General features: G+C 39.6%; 3 protein-coding genes across 3 annotated transcripts; 2 read left to right on the forward strand and 1 right to left on the reverse strand.

Annotated features, from left to right (window-relative positions):
* tmx2a (thioredoxin-related transmembrane protein 2a) lies at positions 1-4,221 on the reverse strand. Its single transcript, XM_023416713.2, has 8 exons — positions 3,980-4,221; positions 3,799-3,859; positions 2,377-2,490; positions 1,886-1,962; positions 1,403-1,509; positions 1,027-1,092; positions 779-908; positions 1-672 (listed from the first exon to the last, which is right to left on the reverse strand). The coding sequence occupies exons 1-8, from the start codon at positions 4,166-4,168 to the stop codon at positions 493-495; spliced, it is 924 nt and encodes a 307-aa protein (XP_023272481.1). The 5' UTR covers positions 4,169-4,221; the 3' UTR covers positions 1-492.
* A 1,100-nt stretch (positions 4,222-5,321) lies between these two features.
* Positions 5,322-7,519, forward strand: pmf1 (polyamine modulated factor 1). Its single transcript, XM_023416793.2, has 5 exons — positions 5,322-5,603; positions 6,090-6,195; positions 6,277-6,377; positions 6,649-6,844; positions 7,336-7,519. Exons 1-5 carry the CDS (start codon positions 5,377-5,379, stop codon positions 7,399-7,401), a joined length of 696 nt encoding a protein of 231 aa, XP_023272561.1. The 5' UTR covers positions 5,322-5,376; the 3' UTR covers positions 7,402-7,519.
* Positions 7,520-7,598: 79 nt separating this feature from the next.
* On the forward strand, positions 7,599-12,075 carry med19a (mediator complex subunit 19a). The gene is made up of 6 exons (XM_023416792.2): positions 7,599-7,964; positions 8,412-8,534; positions 9,199-9,332; positions 9,556-9,652; positions 9,738-9,832; positions 11,609-12,075. The coding sequence occupies exons 1-6, from the start codon at positions 7,745-7,747 to the stop codon at positions 11,672-11,674; spliced, it is 735 nt and encodes a 244-aa protein (XP_023272560.1). The 5' UTR covers positions 7,599-7,744; the 3' UTR covers positions 11,675-12,075.
* The last annotated feature ends 2,515 nt before the right edge of the window (positions 12,076-14,590 follow it).

Below are 14,590 nucleotides of genomic sequence, written 5' to 3' on the forward strand. Positions count from 1 at the left end.
TTAACTGTTCACAGTCATTTTTATTTCAGTTTCACCACTCACCTTTTTTTAAATATGAAACATCAGTAAACACTCTAGTTGCAAAATACAGACAGCAAAAGTTTACACGGAGTGATGAGATGTTGCTAAAAGTAGCCGAAAAAACAAAAAACAATCATTACAAAAAAGGCATTTGTTCTTAAATAACTTACTGTTATAAAATGTCCCCAAATCATTGCTTGAGCTTTTGCATGGCTGCAATCAAACACACTACATCATACCCAGTCAGACCAGGGAAATGTGGTCCAGCTTCTTTGGATATTTATTTGTCACAGTAAAGACTTAATGTAGAGATGACCTCTAGTAGTGGTTGAACCTATTTTCTTCTTTCCATTCCATAATATTTTGGACTTTAGCAATAATGTAAGGCGTGGCAATGTTGGGGGGGGGGGGGGGGGGGGGGTGGGAAGGTAAGACTCCATGCAAGTCCCCCTCTGAATCATCCTCTTCGCCTCACTGGTCCTTCTTGCTCTCTGTGGGCTGCTCTGGGGTTTTAGCATCAGCATGGAGCTCGTCACTGCCCTCACCTGGCTGAGTGCCGTTGTGCTCCTCTCCCTTCAAAGCACGACCTTTGTTCAGTTTCTTGGCTTTCTGGAAGAGCTCGTTGAGGTTAAACTCTCGGATGATGTTCTCCTAGGGATGAATAAGCTTCATATTAGAATGACTGTGGGCATGTGTAAGCAAGCAGCACCCGCTCAGTGTGTACGCTGTGTGTTTGTTACAAACAGAATAGACACACCTCATTGAAGGTCCAAGATACCGCTCTCCCTTTATTGTCCACCATTGGACGTCTCATAATTTCCCGCCCTCCTTGAAAAAGCAGCAGTGAGGGCAGCTGCTTGGCCAGAGGGGAAGTACTAACCCTGTACCTGTTCAGAAATAAGGCATGGAGCAGTCATTACCTGTGCTTAGAGAATCTATCAACATAAGGAATGTATGGGAATAATAAACAAACAATATTGTTGCATTAAAACTACTCCAGCTCACCTCTCTGAAACCTCTCCATAGCGTCCAATATCTACCTTCCCAAACCTGAGTCCAGCACAGTTGTACCTGCAGCACATAGGGGGGAACATGCATGAGACATTAAGGCCTCAAGTCATCATTGCAGTTTATTTTTGGAGAGCATTTGACTTACTTTCTCCTGCAGAACTGAACATAGCAGTTTAATCCAACAATGTGAGTGTTATTACAGAGGGTAACATTAAATGCAACTGGCAAACATAAACTTCAGTGTTTGCAGCTGAGACACCGACTGAAACATAGTAAACCTCAGTATCTTGATTACTGGGAGGCACGTTATTTACAGAGCAGAGAATCTGTTGCATGAGGGGGAGAGAGTGAAAGTGAGGTGGTGTCTCACTTGAGAGAAAGGTCGGCAAAGACGGGAGCGAAGGACTGGCAGTCAGAAGACCAGTTGGCGTAAAATTCAACAATCCAGGTGACGCGACTGTCCCTCTGCAGCTCCTCCTAATGACTCAACACAAAATTAGATTAGAACAGATTACGCAGGTGTAGATCACCTGCTCACCTCCAGCAATGGGGTATTTAATATTTTAATATTTCTAATTTCAAATGTCTGATATTCAATTACAGTATTATAATATTAGCTGATTTACCGTCAGTATAATGGGTATTCCAGTGGTGGAAAGTAAGTACATGTATGTGCTGTATTTGAGAACAGTTATGAGGTAGTTATACTTGAGTATTTTCATTTTATGCTACAAACATGTGTACTAACCACAACCTTTCACAGAGAAAAGCTGTATCTTTTTACTCTGCTGATTACAAGATTACAAGCATTTAAACAACAGCAGTTTTTCATAGTCTGTAGTGTGAGACTCACATCTATGGTCTTGTCACTGAAGTACTTGATGTACTCTGGGCCCATGTAGAGAGGTGGCTTACAGGTCATGACGAATGCTAGAGATAAGGCACAGTTAAACAGACTGATATGAGGTGGAAGAGGTTTCCAGTGGAACAAGCGAAAACAATGGCTAAATATAAACTTTATATTCTTTGAAGCTGTGTGGATCTCAGATTAGGTTCATTAATATACACTCAAACCCTAAAAGCATTGTTTGTCCTTGAATCAAATCTCCTTTAAGCTGTAGTGGTGATGTTTTCACAAAGTCAAGTGTTGGGTTGTAACATCAGTAATAAAACAGCAGCTCCAGTTGCATTTTGCATGGACCTCTCTTTTGTATTCACTGTAATCCATTTCCCCAATTTTTTGTTTTAATGTATTGTAATTGTCCATATGTATCCCTGCCCATGAAAATCAAATTAAGTCGAGGGTGGGGCAGTATTTGTAACTAAGGTTATGGAGCAACTGACCGACACACAATGCGAGGTAAAGGATGCCGAGCCGAATGTCCAGCCTGAAGAAGAGGATGGTGTTGGCCACTTTACTGAACAGGAATAAGTTGCCTATGTGCTGCTCCAGTGTGACTGAGAAAGGGAGAGAAGAAGAGAAAAGGGAGGAACAATGAATGAAGCAGATGAATAACCTTCAGTCTGTTGCTACAAGGTCAGAGGAAGGCCAGATAACACTGCAACTGCAATGTATACACAACAGAGCAAGGTTTTTTATTATAGCACTTCCTGGATGTGACACAAGGATTTAAAACAGTTATCATAAGGCCATAAATTCCTATTTGGCTATAGTTTAACAGTTACACATTACAGGACACAAATACCATGTGTCCTTGCTGTTGGATATGATGTGGCACAAAGTGGTGGGAGAGTTTTCTTTCTGTGCAAACACTATGGAATAAAGTTCTTGGGAAATACATTATGTGTAGGTTACCGGCTACTAAACTGAGCATCACTGACTTGTTGCAGCGGGCCACTTTAATGATGAGGCTGTTGATAGTGTAAACAAACATTTGCCATGTTATGACATTAGTTGGTTTACACATAAATAAGTAGGACTGTGTGTGTGTGTGTGTGTGTGTGTGTGTGTGTGTGTGTGTGTAAGGAGGTGGGGTAGGGGCATTAACCTCCCACAAAGCCCCAGCGTAAAAAATTGTTGTTGGGGCCCTATTGATTAACTGATTGACAGAAAATAAATCCGCAAAAAGTGGGATAATTAGATGAATGATTAATTGTTAAATATTTTTTAAGCAATATATAATATTTATACATGGCTTCTCAAGTATAAATATTTACTAGTGTCTAGTTTTCCCTGTCCCTGTTTTTATTGTAAACTCAACATCTTTACATTTTTGACTTTTGGTCAGACAAAACAAATCTATCTGACTACGTTAATTTGGGCTTCAAGGAAAAATGGCCAATTCTCACTATTTTCTGACATTTGTACACTAATCAATCAACTGATTATTGAATAAAACAACTGTCAGACATACGAATGATGAAACAGTTGGTTGCAGACTAACAGTTCTTTAATGAATAATGAGTACTAATAATGAAATAATGAAAACTAATAACGATGATAATGATAATGATGGAGTCTTAGTTACTTGACAAACAGAAAGAATTCAAGCAGTTTGATACAATGCAACTTTACAATAAATGAGCACAGTATAAATCAATACAATTAAGGTCCTAAAACCAGATTTTGGTGCAGGGTCCCTCTTCAAGAGGGGCCACAAGATGAGGGTGGAGGACCCAGTCATAGTAGATATTCTACTTCAGTGGTAGAAATTTCTCAGACTTCAGCTTTTCATCAAATTTGTCTAAACTGTAGTCATGAGGTTCAGCCCTGAGGGTCTTAGGGGTGGGGGTGGGTTTACTTACTAGCTCTCCTGTTCTTCATCATCACTATTGCACTGAGAAACATGAGAATCTCCAGTTCTCTCTGTAAAACAAAAAACATGCAAAAACTTTGTGATAAGTGAGTGAACCATTTTACAGCAGCTGACTGAAGCCCACCATATTTAGCACCACTGCAGCGCAACATTATCCCCAGCGTGCTCACCCAGTCAAAGTCGCAGGAGTTGCCGTCCTCCCTCTGGCTCGCCAGGTGCTCGCACAGACCGGGAGCCTTTCGCACCACCAGGAAGGCGACGGTCATGAAGAGCGAGGTGATATAATACGGTTTCAGCAGCCATTTGTAAATCTGAGGGAAGTGGTACAAGAAAGTACAGAGTCCTGTGATCAGACCCATGTTGGCACAGACGACAGTCAACACCACGGGGTGAGAGGAGAAATGACAGCTGAAGGAGCTGAGTGGTGCTACTGGGTTGAACTGCGCCTGCGCCAAACGAAACGATTTCTACACAGCCATTTGCCGTAGAGTTCACACACGCACACACGCACACACACACACACACACACACACACACACACACACACACGTAGGTGAATGCTTAAGTTGTAGAAAAAGTGACCCAGCCTTAATTTTGTCTACTGTTATCTCTATATCTGAAGGTGTGTAACATGTAGTGTATACATATGTGTGTGTGTAGTAAGTAAAGTATATACAGGCCTGCTGGAAAGGGAGAAAACAACTGAGGATGGATAACTGAACAGACCTACTGGGCACATGAACAGGAGCCCAAAAGGATCAGCGGGCCCCTGGGCTTCACCTCTAAAATGTCACTGAAAGAAACAGATACTGACCACAAAGAGTAGCAAAAAAGAAATTAAAAACCCAGAGAGACACTAAATGACCACAAAGAGTTGCAAAATGACTTAAACTACAGTTCAAAACCAGAAAAACATACAAAATAACCATACTGAGACATACAATGCAGAAAGAGGCACAAAATACATGTAACATAAAAATTACCTACAGTAGATGCAAAATAAGCAAAAACATATAAACAAATAAATCATAAAAACATAGAAATCTGTAATAAACTTTCAAAACCAGAAAAAAGGGCAGTGCAAGAGTGACAACAGCATTGAAATCGGTAGATAAGGGAAGACATTAAATTGAGAATAGAGTGGGAGGTGTGAAAAATGAGGAGGGAAAAGACAGATGATGATGCCAAGATTAAAAATAGGACACAGCAATCTGGGCATGGGAGAAGGGAAGCATCCAACTACTCTTTGTGAACATTGTGAGGTATAGAGCAATTTATTTTAGCTGCACAAAATAATTTTAAAATGACATAATGGAAGAAATGGAAAGACCAGGGCTAAGAGGAGCAAGATCACAGAGTATACTGGATTATGGGGACAGTGGGAGTTGTTTAGTCATCTAATTCAACAGGACTAATGGGAAAATCTGACTAACTGGACACTGTAGGAGTTAATTACCACCAGAAGGTGGCAGCAGTGCAGCACCGAAGAGGCCGGCCGCCATTAAACCGCGAAGAAGAAGAAGTTGATTTGGCGGTTATTGCAAAACGTAAACAGAGGAAGCTAAAAATGGAGGAGAGCAACGTAGCAACACAAAAGGAGACTGTAGATAACACTTGTGGCGGAGACTCCGCTGAAAAGCAGCCTAATGAAGCCACGGGAGAGGTTTCCTCACAGATGTCAAACCCTGGGTCAGTTCATAAGCCGTCCGAGGAGAGCGGAGCTCGGTATAACAGGCTGAAGCTCTTCGACAAAGTGATGCAGAAGAGCCTGGAGAAGTTCATCGACCATGTTAGGTACCGTGACTTCTGTGTTTATAAGACAAGACTGTCTCGAAACGACGATGAAACCCGGGTATGCAGTAGTCCCAGTTTGTGGCAGCAAAAGGTTTCTTCTGCCTTGTATTTGTTTTGGGCAACAACAAATGATCATTTTCATTATCATCGCATCTCTCTCTTAATATATGCTTGTTTTGCCCAGTTAACAGTCCAGCGCCCACATTTATGCAATTGTAAATAATATACAGTGACATATAAAAGTAGCAAGTCATCACATTTAAGAGGCTGTAAACTGTGAATCTTTGGCATTTTCTCTTGACAAATGACTTTACAGTTACTCAGTAATCAAATTTGTTGTTATCCATTATTTTTCAGTCAAAATCCTTTTATAGATTAAACAATTAATCACTTTAGTGCTTGATTTAGTTATCCAAGAAAAGGTCTGTTGTTTTGGGAAAAGCCACACTTTGCTGCACTTTTAGTTGACACTGCTTTCTCTCACAGTTTTAACAGATTCGCCAGCACATTTCGTCCGCTGTACAAGAAGAACCCTCAGAGGATGGAGAGCATTCACAAGCAGTTCATAGAGGAGTTGCGGAGGACTATCAAGGTATGTAGCACAATACATTAATACAATTTATGAAAATAAACAACAAATGGAAGGTATATTGTCCTATTGTTTGTATTTTAGGAGGACATCAGCAGACTGATTGAAGAAGGCCGGTTAGAGGTCAAACTGAATGAGCTGGACAAACTGGAGCGCGCTGCCAAGAACAACCCAGACCCTGCATGGTTAGTATACACTTCAGCATTGAAAACTCTTCAACTTATAGCACTGTCCTATGAAATTATCAATTCATCATGTCAATGTCCGCAATACTTAAAGGTACATAAAGATGGACACAGGGCAACTTTATTGGCAGTTGTTGACTAATGGTACCAATAATTTTCTGGAGCATTGTTGTGTTAAGCATTAAAGAATATCTTACTGTCTGAACACTTGTATTACCTGTGATGAAATACAAAACATTTTAAACTATTACTATCTCACCTGTTCTGTTAGGCGGCCCAGTGGGGTTCCTGAACAGGACTTTTGCAGCTTTTTGATGCCCTACTATCAAAAGCAGGAAGCTTACATGCGACTGGAGCTGAAAAAGATCCAAGCGGAGAATGCTGCACTTGCACAGAAGGCTCAGGCTGGCAGAGAGAGTGTGGCTCAGACTGAAAACCGGATTTCAGCAGCTGTTGATGAGTGGAAGGTAAGAGGGGAAAGATTGAAGATCAGTAAAAGAGCCATTGGAGCTGGAAAAAAAGCGTTTTCACTAAGTTTTTCACTAGAGGATGCACATGTTAACAAGTGTAAAACAGTGTCGTTGTTCTAATAAATATGAAATGTAATAACTAATGGAAAAAGCCAGAGCAGTCATCTAGAGCAGTCATATTGTTTTAGGCACCTAGATAGGAATCACTGAATCATTTGAGTCATTACAATTAAAAAAGTTCTGTTTGGCTTTTTAAGACAAAGCAGAACATTTTGATTTAACACTTCGACACATGCTTTAGCAAAATGGGTTGGGTTTCTCATGAAATCCAATAAGGGAATCCAAACTTAAACATAAAGACGATTGATATATTTATTATTGCTGAGGGCCAAACAATATCTGAGCATTATAACATAAGCCGAAATATCAAATAGAAGTTTGCATTGAGTGTTAACTGTTTTTGCTTGTTTTGTCTTTTCTGACTTTAGGCATCAGTCACAGAATTTGAAAGTTTGGCGTCTTCTCTCTGCCCTACTGATGTCTTTGATGTGTGATCTTCAAATTATTCTACAAATCATCTAAGTTAACTGTACATATTGATTTTGTTTACTATGGCTGTTTGTCTTAAAATAAACTTGAAATTTTGGAAATAAAATGTGTTTTGTGACCTCAGCAATTATATATTCGTGTGCGTCAACATACACCAATCATTATGGTAATGTGCGTGTTAATGTCTGGTATTACGGTACACGGGCCATGAAAATAATGCCACAAAGAAGTGAAGAGTCGGGTAGTTGATACTCCGATGGATTCACGGTGAATCACAACCATATAGATAACAGCTTGAAGAAACTCGTTTTTTTCCCTTTCCATATAAATGTATCACTCACGATAGATATGACTGAAATGTTTTCAACTATGTTCGGGCAAAATGAAGCTCAGGGACAGCCCGGCTCGTCGTCTCTGGCTTTCGGACCGGGGAAACCTGCGCCGCCTCTTCCGCAAAACCAAGTCTCCATGTCGGGGCAGATACCACCGCAGCTCGGGGACGAAGGGCCTACTCTGCGGAAGCCTGGAGCCATGAATGAACCTTTCTACTTACTGCGGGAGCTACCTGGTACTGTCGGGCTCTTATAACTGCCGTGTGCCTTGTGTGTTATTTGTTTGTTAATTTAAGAGTCGAGTTTCTGTTAAAGGTTGCTAAGCAGTTTGTAAACAGTGCTAGCCAACATTAGCCAACAACATGAGTGTTAGCGAGGCTAATTGCCGGTATTAGCTCACCTGTTTTTCATAGGTAGGGTGGTGTTAATGTTGATTCTGTGACGCAAAAACGTTTCCAACTGAGTGTCTCATATTTTAACCCTCTTGTTTTAAAGTTACACGTTATGTAAGTGCTGTAATCACAGGAATGGGCATCCCTGAACTAACATTGCCTCCAGTTGGTAATGGTCACCTAGCGATATTTGTGCTACTTAATGTGTGAGATGTATACATTGTTTAAACGTGACAACAACTTTTAGTGAGTGCTGAAATCGTACATACTGATGTGAACCTGTGTGTTTAGTGGGAAACGAGTTGACGGGCAACACCAACCTCATTACGCACTACAACCTGGAGCACGCCTACAACAAGTTCTGTGGGAAGAAGGTGAAAGAGAAGCTCAGCAACTTCCTACCAGAGTTACCAGGTGGGTGTATGTAGGAACAAACGTAGTCTGGCAGCCAAGTGTTAATGACAGGGGCTGCACACACTTCATTAGAAAAAATAAATGGAGTTGAGATAGTGACTTATGGTTAGTCTAGGACACTAGTTTACAACTTACCTTATCTTTGATAGCTGTTGATTCTCCTTTATCTCTCAACACTGTGGGCCCCTCACTCTGGAAATGGAGTTGTTATCTTAAAGGTTCAAAACTTGTTCAAGCAACACTTTCAGTAACAACAACTTAACTGTGGGAACAGCACGTTTCAATCCATGACGGTCATCCAGATCATCAAAAACATGTTGCTCTCTTTCCCCACTTTTTGTATTAAAACTATCAATCAAAATGATGACCCAAATGGAGGCCAAATCCGAAATTCATTGGTGTCACTATGTTGTTATTCTAAATGCTAGTAAGTAACAGCAAATATTGTGGTGAAAATGAAAGCAGCTCAATGAAACCCCTAACAATTACTTGCCATCCAAATGCCTTTGTGTACATTGTTTGTTTAATTGTGATCATAGCTGAACACTTCTTCATAGCTGTGTGTGCAGGGCTCACCGACTTGCCTTTCACTGCTTCTCCTGCATTTTGATGTCTGTCACTTTCCCTCCTCATTCCAACTTGTCTTTTCTCCTGTTTGCTGCAGGTATGATCGACTGTCCGGGCACTCAGGACGGCAGCTCTTTGCGGTCTTTGATTGATAAGCCTCCAGTGTGTGGGAATTCCTTCAGCCCGCTCACCGGCGCTTTGCTCACAGGCTTCAGACTACACACAGGACCGGTACTAACTGAATACATAACACAGCACATGTAGACTCACAAGATGTAAAGTCTCACTCATTTTCAGCATACTGACACCTAATTACATAAACTATTAACAGTATTATGGCAATTTATCTATAGTTAGAATATTGTGACCTGCTTGAAACCAGTATCTTTCATTTCTTAATGAGATCGTTCAGTTGAATGCTTATATGCATGTTTTTGTGTTTGTTTTTTCCCAGCTCCCAGAACAGTACAGACTGATGCACATACAGCCTCCAAAGAAGAAGAGCAAACACAAGCACAAACACCATCGACCACAGGACCCACTACCACAAGGTGTGACATAAATAGACTTCTGCATAAACACAAAGGAATGTAAAATGCTTTCAGGCCACTAACCTGCTTCTTTTTGACATCACAGAAACTCCATCAGACTCTGATCCCAAGAAGAAGAAGAAAAAGAGAGACGACGATCCCGACCGCAAGAAAAAGAAGAAAGACAAGAAAAAGAAGAAGGTAAAATCCATCCATCCATTTATCAAGACCTCAGTAATTCACTAAATTGCCAGTTAGGTGTCATTATGGATGCCACTGCAGTCATGGACAAAGATGGAAGTCCATCCAAGACCCTTATCCTGACCTAAAACCCATATCTAAACTTTATTATCTTAAAAGTTGGAACAAATACCAAATAACAGACACATTTCCAGTTTCAAACTAATTCATGATTTACGCACAAGGAAACGTTCTCTTACACAAGTTTAGTGCATGTACGTATAGAGTGAAGATGTCTCTGTTCAGAGCATATTGCACACTACTCTATACTGCACACTTGTGGTCAAACTACAGAAAAACAAGTTTACAGAGTCTTCAAGTAGCTTATCACAATGCCAGGAGTTATTACTTAAGGGATGGTGTTGTGAAAGTGAAACTTTGTGGCTGCAGGAGTCAGTACTTTACAAACCATCCTAAGAAATGTAATGTATGAATTTATTTGCCAGCTTAATTACTCTGAAAATTAAATCATCTTTGGACTATCAAACCTAAGGTTTAGTGCTACGTGCTACACTTCCAATCCCAGCTGTGGAGACATTGATACATTTGTCTCTTTGTAGGACATTGATGTGTACTCTTTTCAAACCAGGTTTTTTAAAAAAAAAAATTATTGCACTTTTGTACATTATTCAATCTATGTCTTTTATCTGGACGCTGAGTCTGTATGTTGCTTGCTTGATTGATTGATTAATTACAACTGTGCTGATTTTTGGTCTCTATGGAGTGAAAGGACTCAAAAAGTAGCTTGCAGGCAACAGCACAGAGTTATTATTTTATAAAGCCATGACTGGCCTGTCTCTAACTGTAACATCAAGTAGACAGGTAATAACATTATCACCTCACCTGTTTTTTTTTTTTTCATTTCATTCCCTGCACACTTGAACAAATTCAAAAAAATTCAACCTTTTGATTGTGGTCCTCACAGACATCTGAGAAGACATCTGGGTCTTCAGCTTGCTAGGTATTTAACTCACCAGTTAGTTCACTAATTTTGTCTATCTACTGTTAAGTGCTGGGAAGGTAGTGTGCAATATGCTTTTCTGGAAACAGATTTGTGGAGAATAGCTGAGCCTGAACCATAAAGTAAATGTGTGAGCCCTAAACAAAACAATTATTAAAACTAAAATATAGCGGCAACAGTGATTTGGGTTTTGGGTGAGCTCACTAAGAGCCACCCTTTTTCTCACTGCATGTAGCAATTTGAAGAAAAATTTAACATAAAAATGTTGATTTATGCAGGTTTAACCATTTGGTTTTCCCTACTAGTTAGAGAACTTCTGCCCACAACTCTGATGGGATCCATAATTTTGCATCACTTAGTCTTTTCTCTGAACATTTTCAGCTTTAAGAGTTTAAAGTTCACTGTTCATGAATCAGCTAACAATCCTGTCACCCTGGGTGTTCATTAATCAGCTTGTGGTTGATCAGAAGCAGTTTATCACCTACTCCTTTGATTCAGAGATGGCATTTAGCCCAAATATTTTCTTGCAGATGTTTGTTAAATGTGAAAATGCAGGTTTTATCAGTGTGCTGAGTTCTGAGAGACTTGTGTTATCTTAATGAGACTACAGTTACTATTGCATCTATTACTTAAGAATCTCCAATTATCAGCTCATAGTCCCCACACACAGGCACAACTATAAAGCCCTGTCTTCTCTCTCATCATTAACATAAACTTATGTGTCGGGAATGACCATTATTAACTGTGTGTTTCACTGATGCTCTATCCCCCTCCAGAACCGTCACAGTCCCGACCACCCTGGCCTCGCTGGATCACAACCCAACAGCAATAGCCTCAGATAGACAGGAGCCCACTGTGTGCATGCCTGTGTTTGAATGTTTGTGTGACTGTACATTTTGTAAAAGGATGCGTGTGTGTGTGTGTGTGTGTGTGTGTGTGTGTGTGTGTGTGTGTATGTTTTACAGATAACTGTATTATTGAGAGTATGTTTTGATGACAGAGGGGATGAATCAAAGGATGAAAGTGATTGTGTGATGAATGAGAGTGAAAGGAGCAGTGACAGTGGATGTGGGTGATGACAGGAAGACATGTTACAGAGCAGTGTAAAAGGCAGAAACCTGATGTTCATAAGCTGTGTGGTTTTGTGGATGACTGAGCAGGCACAGTATGTATGTCCCTCTTTGATTTTGTTGTGATATCTTTTGACCATAATGCCAAAATCAAATAAACGTTGGTTATTATACTTTGTTTGTTTCTCCTTTTTAAGGCATGTTTTTTGAATTTGGAGTTTTTGGGTTGTCTTAGACTATATGATCCACTTGCAGCAACAATGACAATCAAACTGACTCTGCGGCACCTTGCTGCTCTCTTTAAAAGGATGATTGAAAAAAATGCCACTTAGAACATACATTTACATTCATACATTTATTTTTCAAATGCACAAGCTGGATATATTGATTGAAGGCAGGAAAGAAAGGCGTACATTTAGCAAGACATACAAGCACCTCAACTCTGAGGGTAAGGACAGAAGATTAGACAAGCCAGTGTAAATGATATAGTGTTAAGATACAGCTAAAGCTAATTATGTTTATTTTGTTGTAGAGACTGTCAGGTGTTGATTAAACTTAATACACTGACAATTTTGGTACCAACTACTGTAAATCTCAGTTACAAAGGCATAAGCACAATGGAGTGACATTAAGTTGAATGACCTTTGGCAGTATTTGTCAGCTTCAACAGGGACTTTTAAGGCAACTTACAGAGGTACAAAGAGGTCAGATAGTTGTTGCTGATGGTATAATAGTTTCAAAAATTAAATACTGTAATGTGGAAAGAGGAAAGTAATTGGAACTGGAAACCCTTCCCAACACAATGAAATGCATTTAACAGTTTTTACACTAAAGAACACAAACTACAGCCTTTAAAATGACCACCAAGCTGAATCAACACCTGCAACAATCGATAAAAACCTAATACTGTGGCCAAACTGGTGTTTACTGCAGGACTAATGCATTTTGTCATAAGGCATTTGTGTTATTTTGCCTCTGTATGTCCTCCTGAGGAAAAGTACTGTACTATTGACTAGCTTTACAGTCCCTAATCATGGCTTTGGTATACAGAGAAAGACATTTGTCAGAGGCATTAATCTCACACTCACTTCTACTGCAATGAAGCCAAGGTGGCAACGAAGGCACAGAGTTGAAACAAAACACAGAATCTCGGTCATCCTCAGTGTGAATGATCATGGTAACTAGAAAGCAGAAAAGAAATACATCCTACAAGATAGGAAAGGTCTTCTAAAGCTGTCTTGAAGCTTAAAGCTGTCTCACTGAAATTGACTGAGCTAAAAAAGAAAAAAAAATTATACATTACAACTGATTTCATAAATCTACAAGACACTGTTGCTGTGTGCAGAACAAACATGTTAGACACAGATACATTTTGTTGTCACTATGGAAGAAATGTACACTTTTCTGTTTTGATGTGCAGCTAGCTGAAACAAGGGGATCAACAGCTAGATCTGTCTTTTTATTGTGACTTTTGAGCATTGAAGCAGAAAAATCACATTAAAAGACAAGTTTAACCGCAGCCACTGACTCCTCAGCCATTGGTTCATATACTGTAATATACTGTATACACCCATATATAGTAAAGCAAGCAGAATATGTAATAAAATAAAAAGACACCTCAGTTCTATTTACAAAATACAATTTTGCTGGAGGTATGTTTGCTCCAAAATCAATACATGAACAACAAAAAAAAAGCGAAAAGGCAAAAGCAGACGACACAGTAAATCATGATAAGCACACTACAAAATAACAAACGCTTCCCTTTTTAATGCTACTGCAGCTAGAGTATAAAAAGACACTTGAATACATATTTTATACACACACTAGTTCATTTCTGTGCATAAAGCAGTACAAAGTGTTTAACACCACTGACACACACTGTGTGTCAGAATTTTCATCAGTCATATTTTGCCTTGTGAAATTTCATTTAAAAAATGTTTTTCTTACATATAAAAATTCCAAAAGTACAAGGGCTGCATCAGCATTACCTCTAACTGACATGAATACACAAGGAGACAATTCTGCATGATTCAATTTGTCATTTGGGGTGTTTGACATTTAAGGGATTTAATATTTCCTAATGTAAAAAAAAAAAACAAACAAAAAAACATATGATGGACAGACATAAGAGTCGGTTGCAGAGAGACAAAACAAGGAAACAGAGGAGGTAGATATGTGTCTCTACAACCAGCATATCTGTGCGTGTATGTGTGTTTGAAAAACTGTGTGGGCAGTGAAAATACCCAGAAAACCTTCTTCATACGTACCAAAGGTGTGGTATTCAGACGTTCAGATGCTCTTAATAGTGTACTGATATATATTTGTAGCTTTTTCTGAGGGGATCAGAGTAGAAACAGCCCAAATACTAAATGTTTGCTTCATTAGCACACTCATGAAACAATGCTGAACTAGAAAGTGTAACGCTCATCAAGCTGTTCTTTGGTGTTAGCAAGGATTGTGCTGGTTATCAGAAGGCTGTGAAAACTATATCATTTATTTCAAGTACCGTGATATACCGCAGTCTGACACACAGAGGTTTCACCAGGCTGTGTGCATGTGGCTGTGCGTGTTCATGTGAGAGTGAAATCTATGGCTTTACATCACACTAATTTGGTTCATTGATATAGACCAAAAATAAATAAACAGAAACAAATGATGATGACACATCTTCTCCTGGGGGGTGGGGGT

Source organism: Seriola lalandi, unplaced genomic scaffold (assembly GCF_002814215.2).
Source record: "Seriola lalandi dorsalis isolate HSWRI2012SDOR001 ecotype SW California unplaced genomic scaffold, Sedor1 jcf7180002054569, whole genome shotgun sequence".
Lineage (NCBI taxonomy): Eukaryota > Metazoa > Chordata > Actinopteri > Carangiformes > Carangidae > Seriola > Seriola lalandi.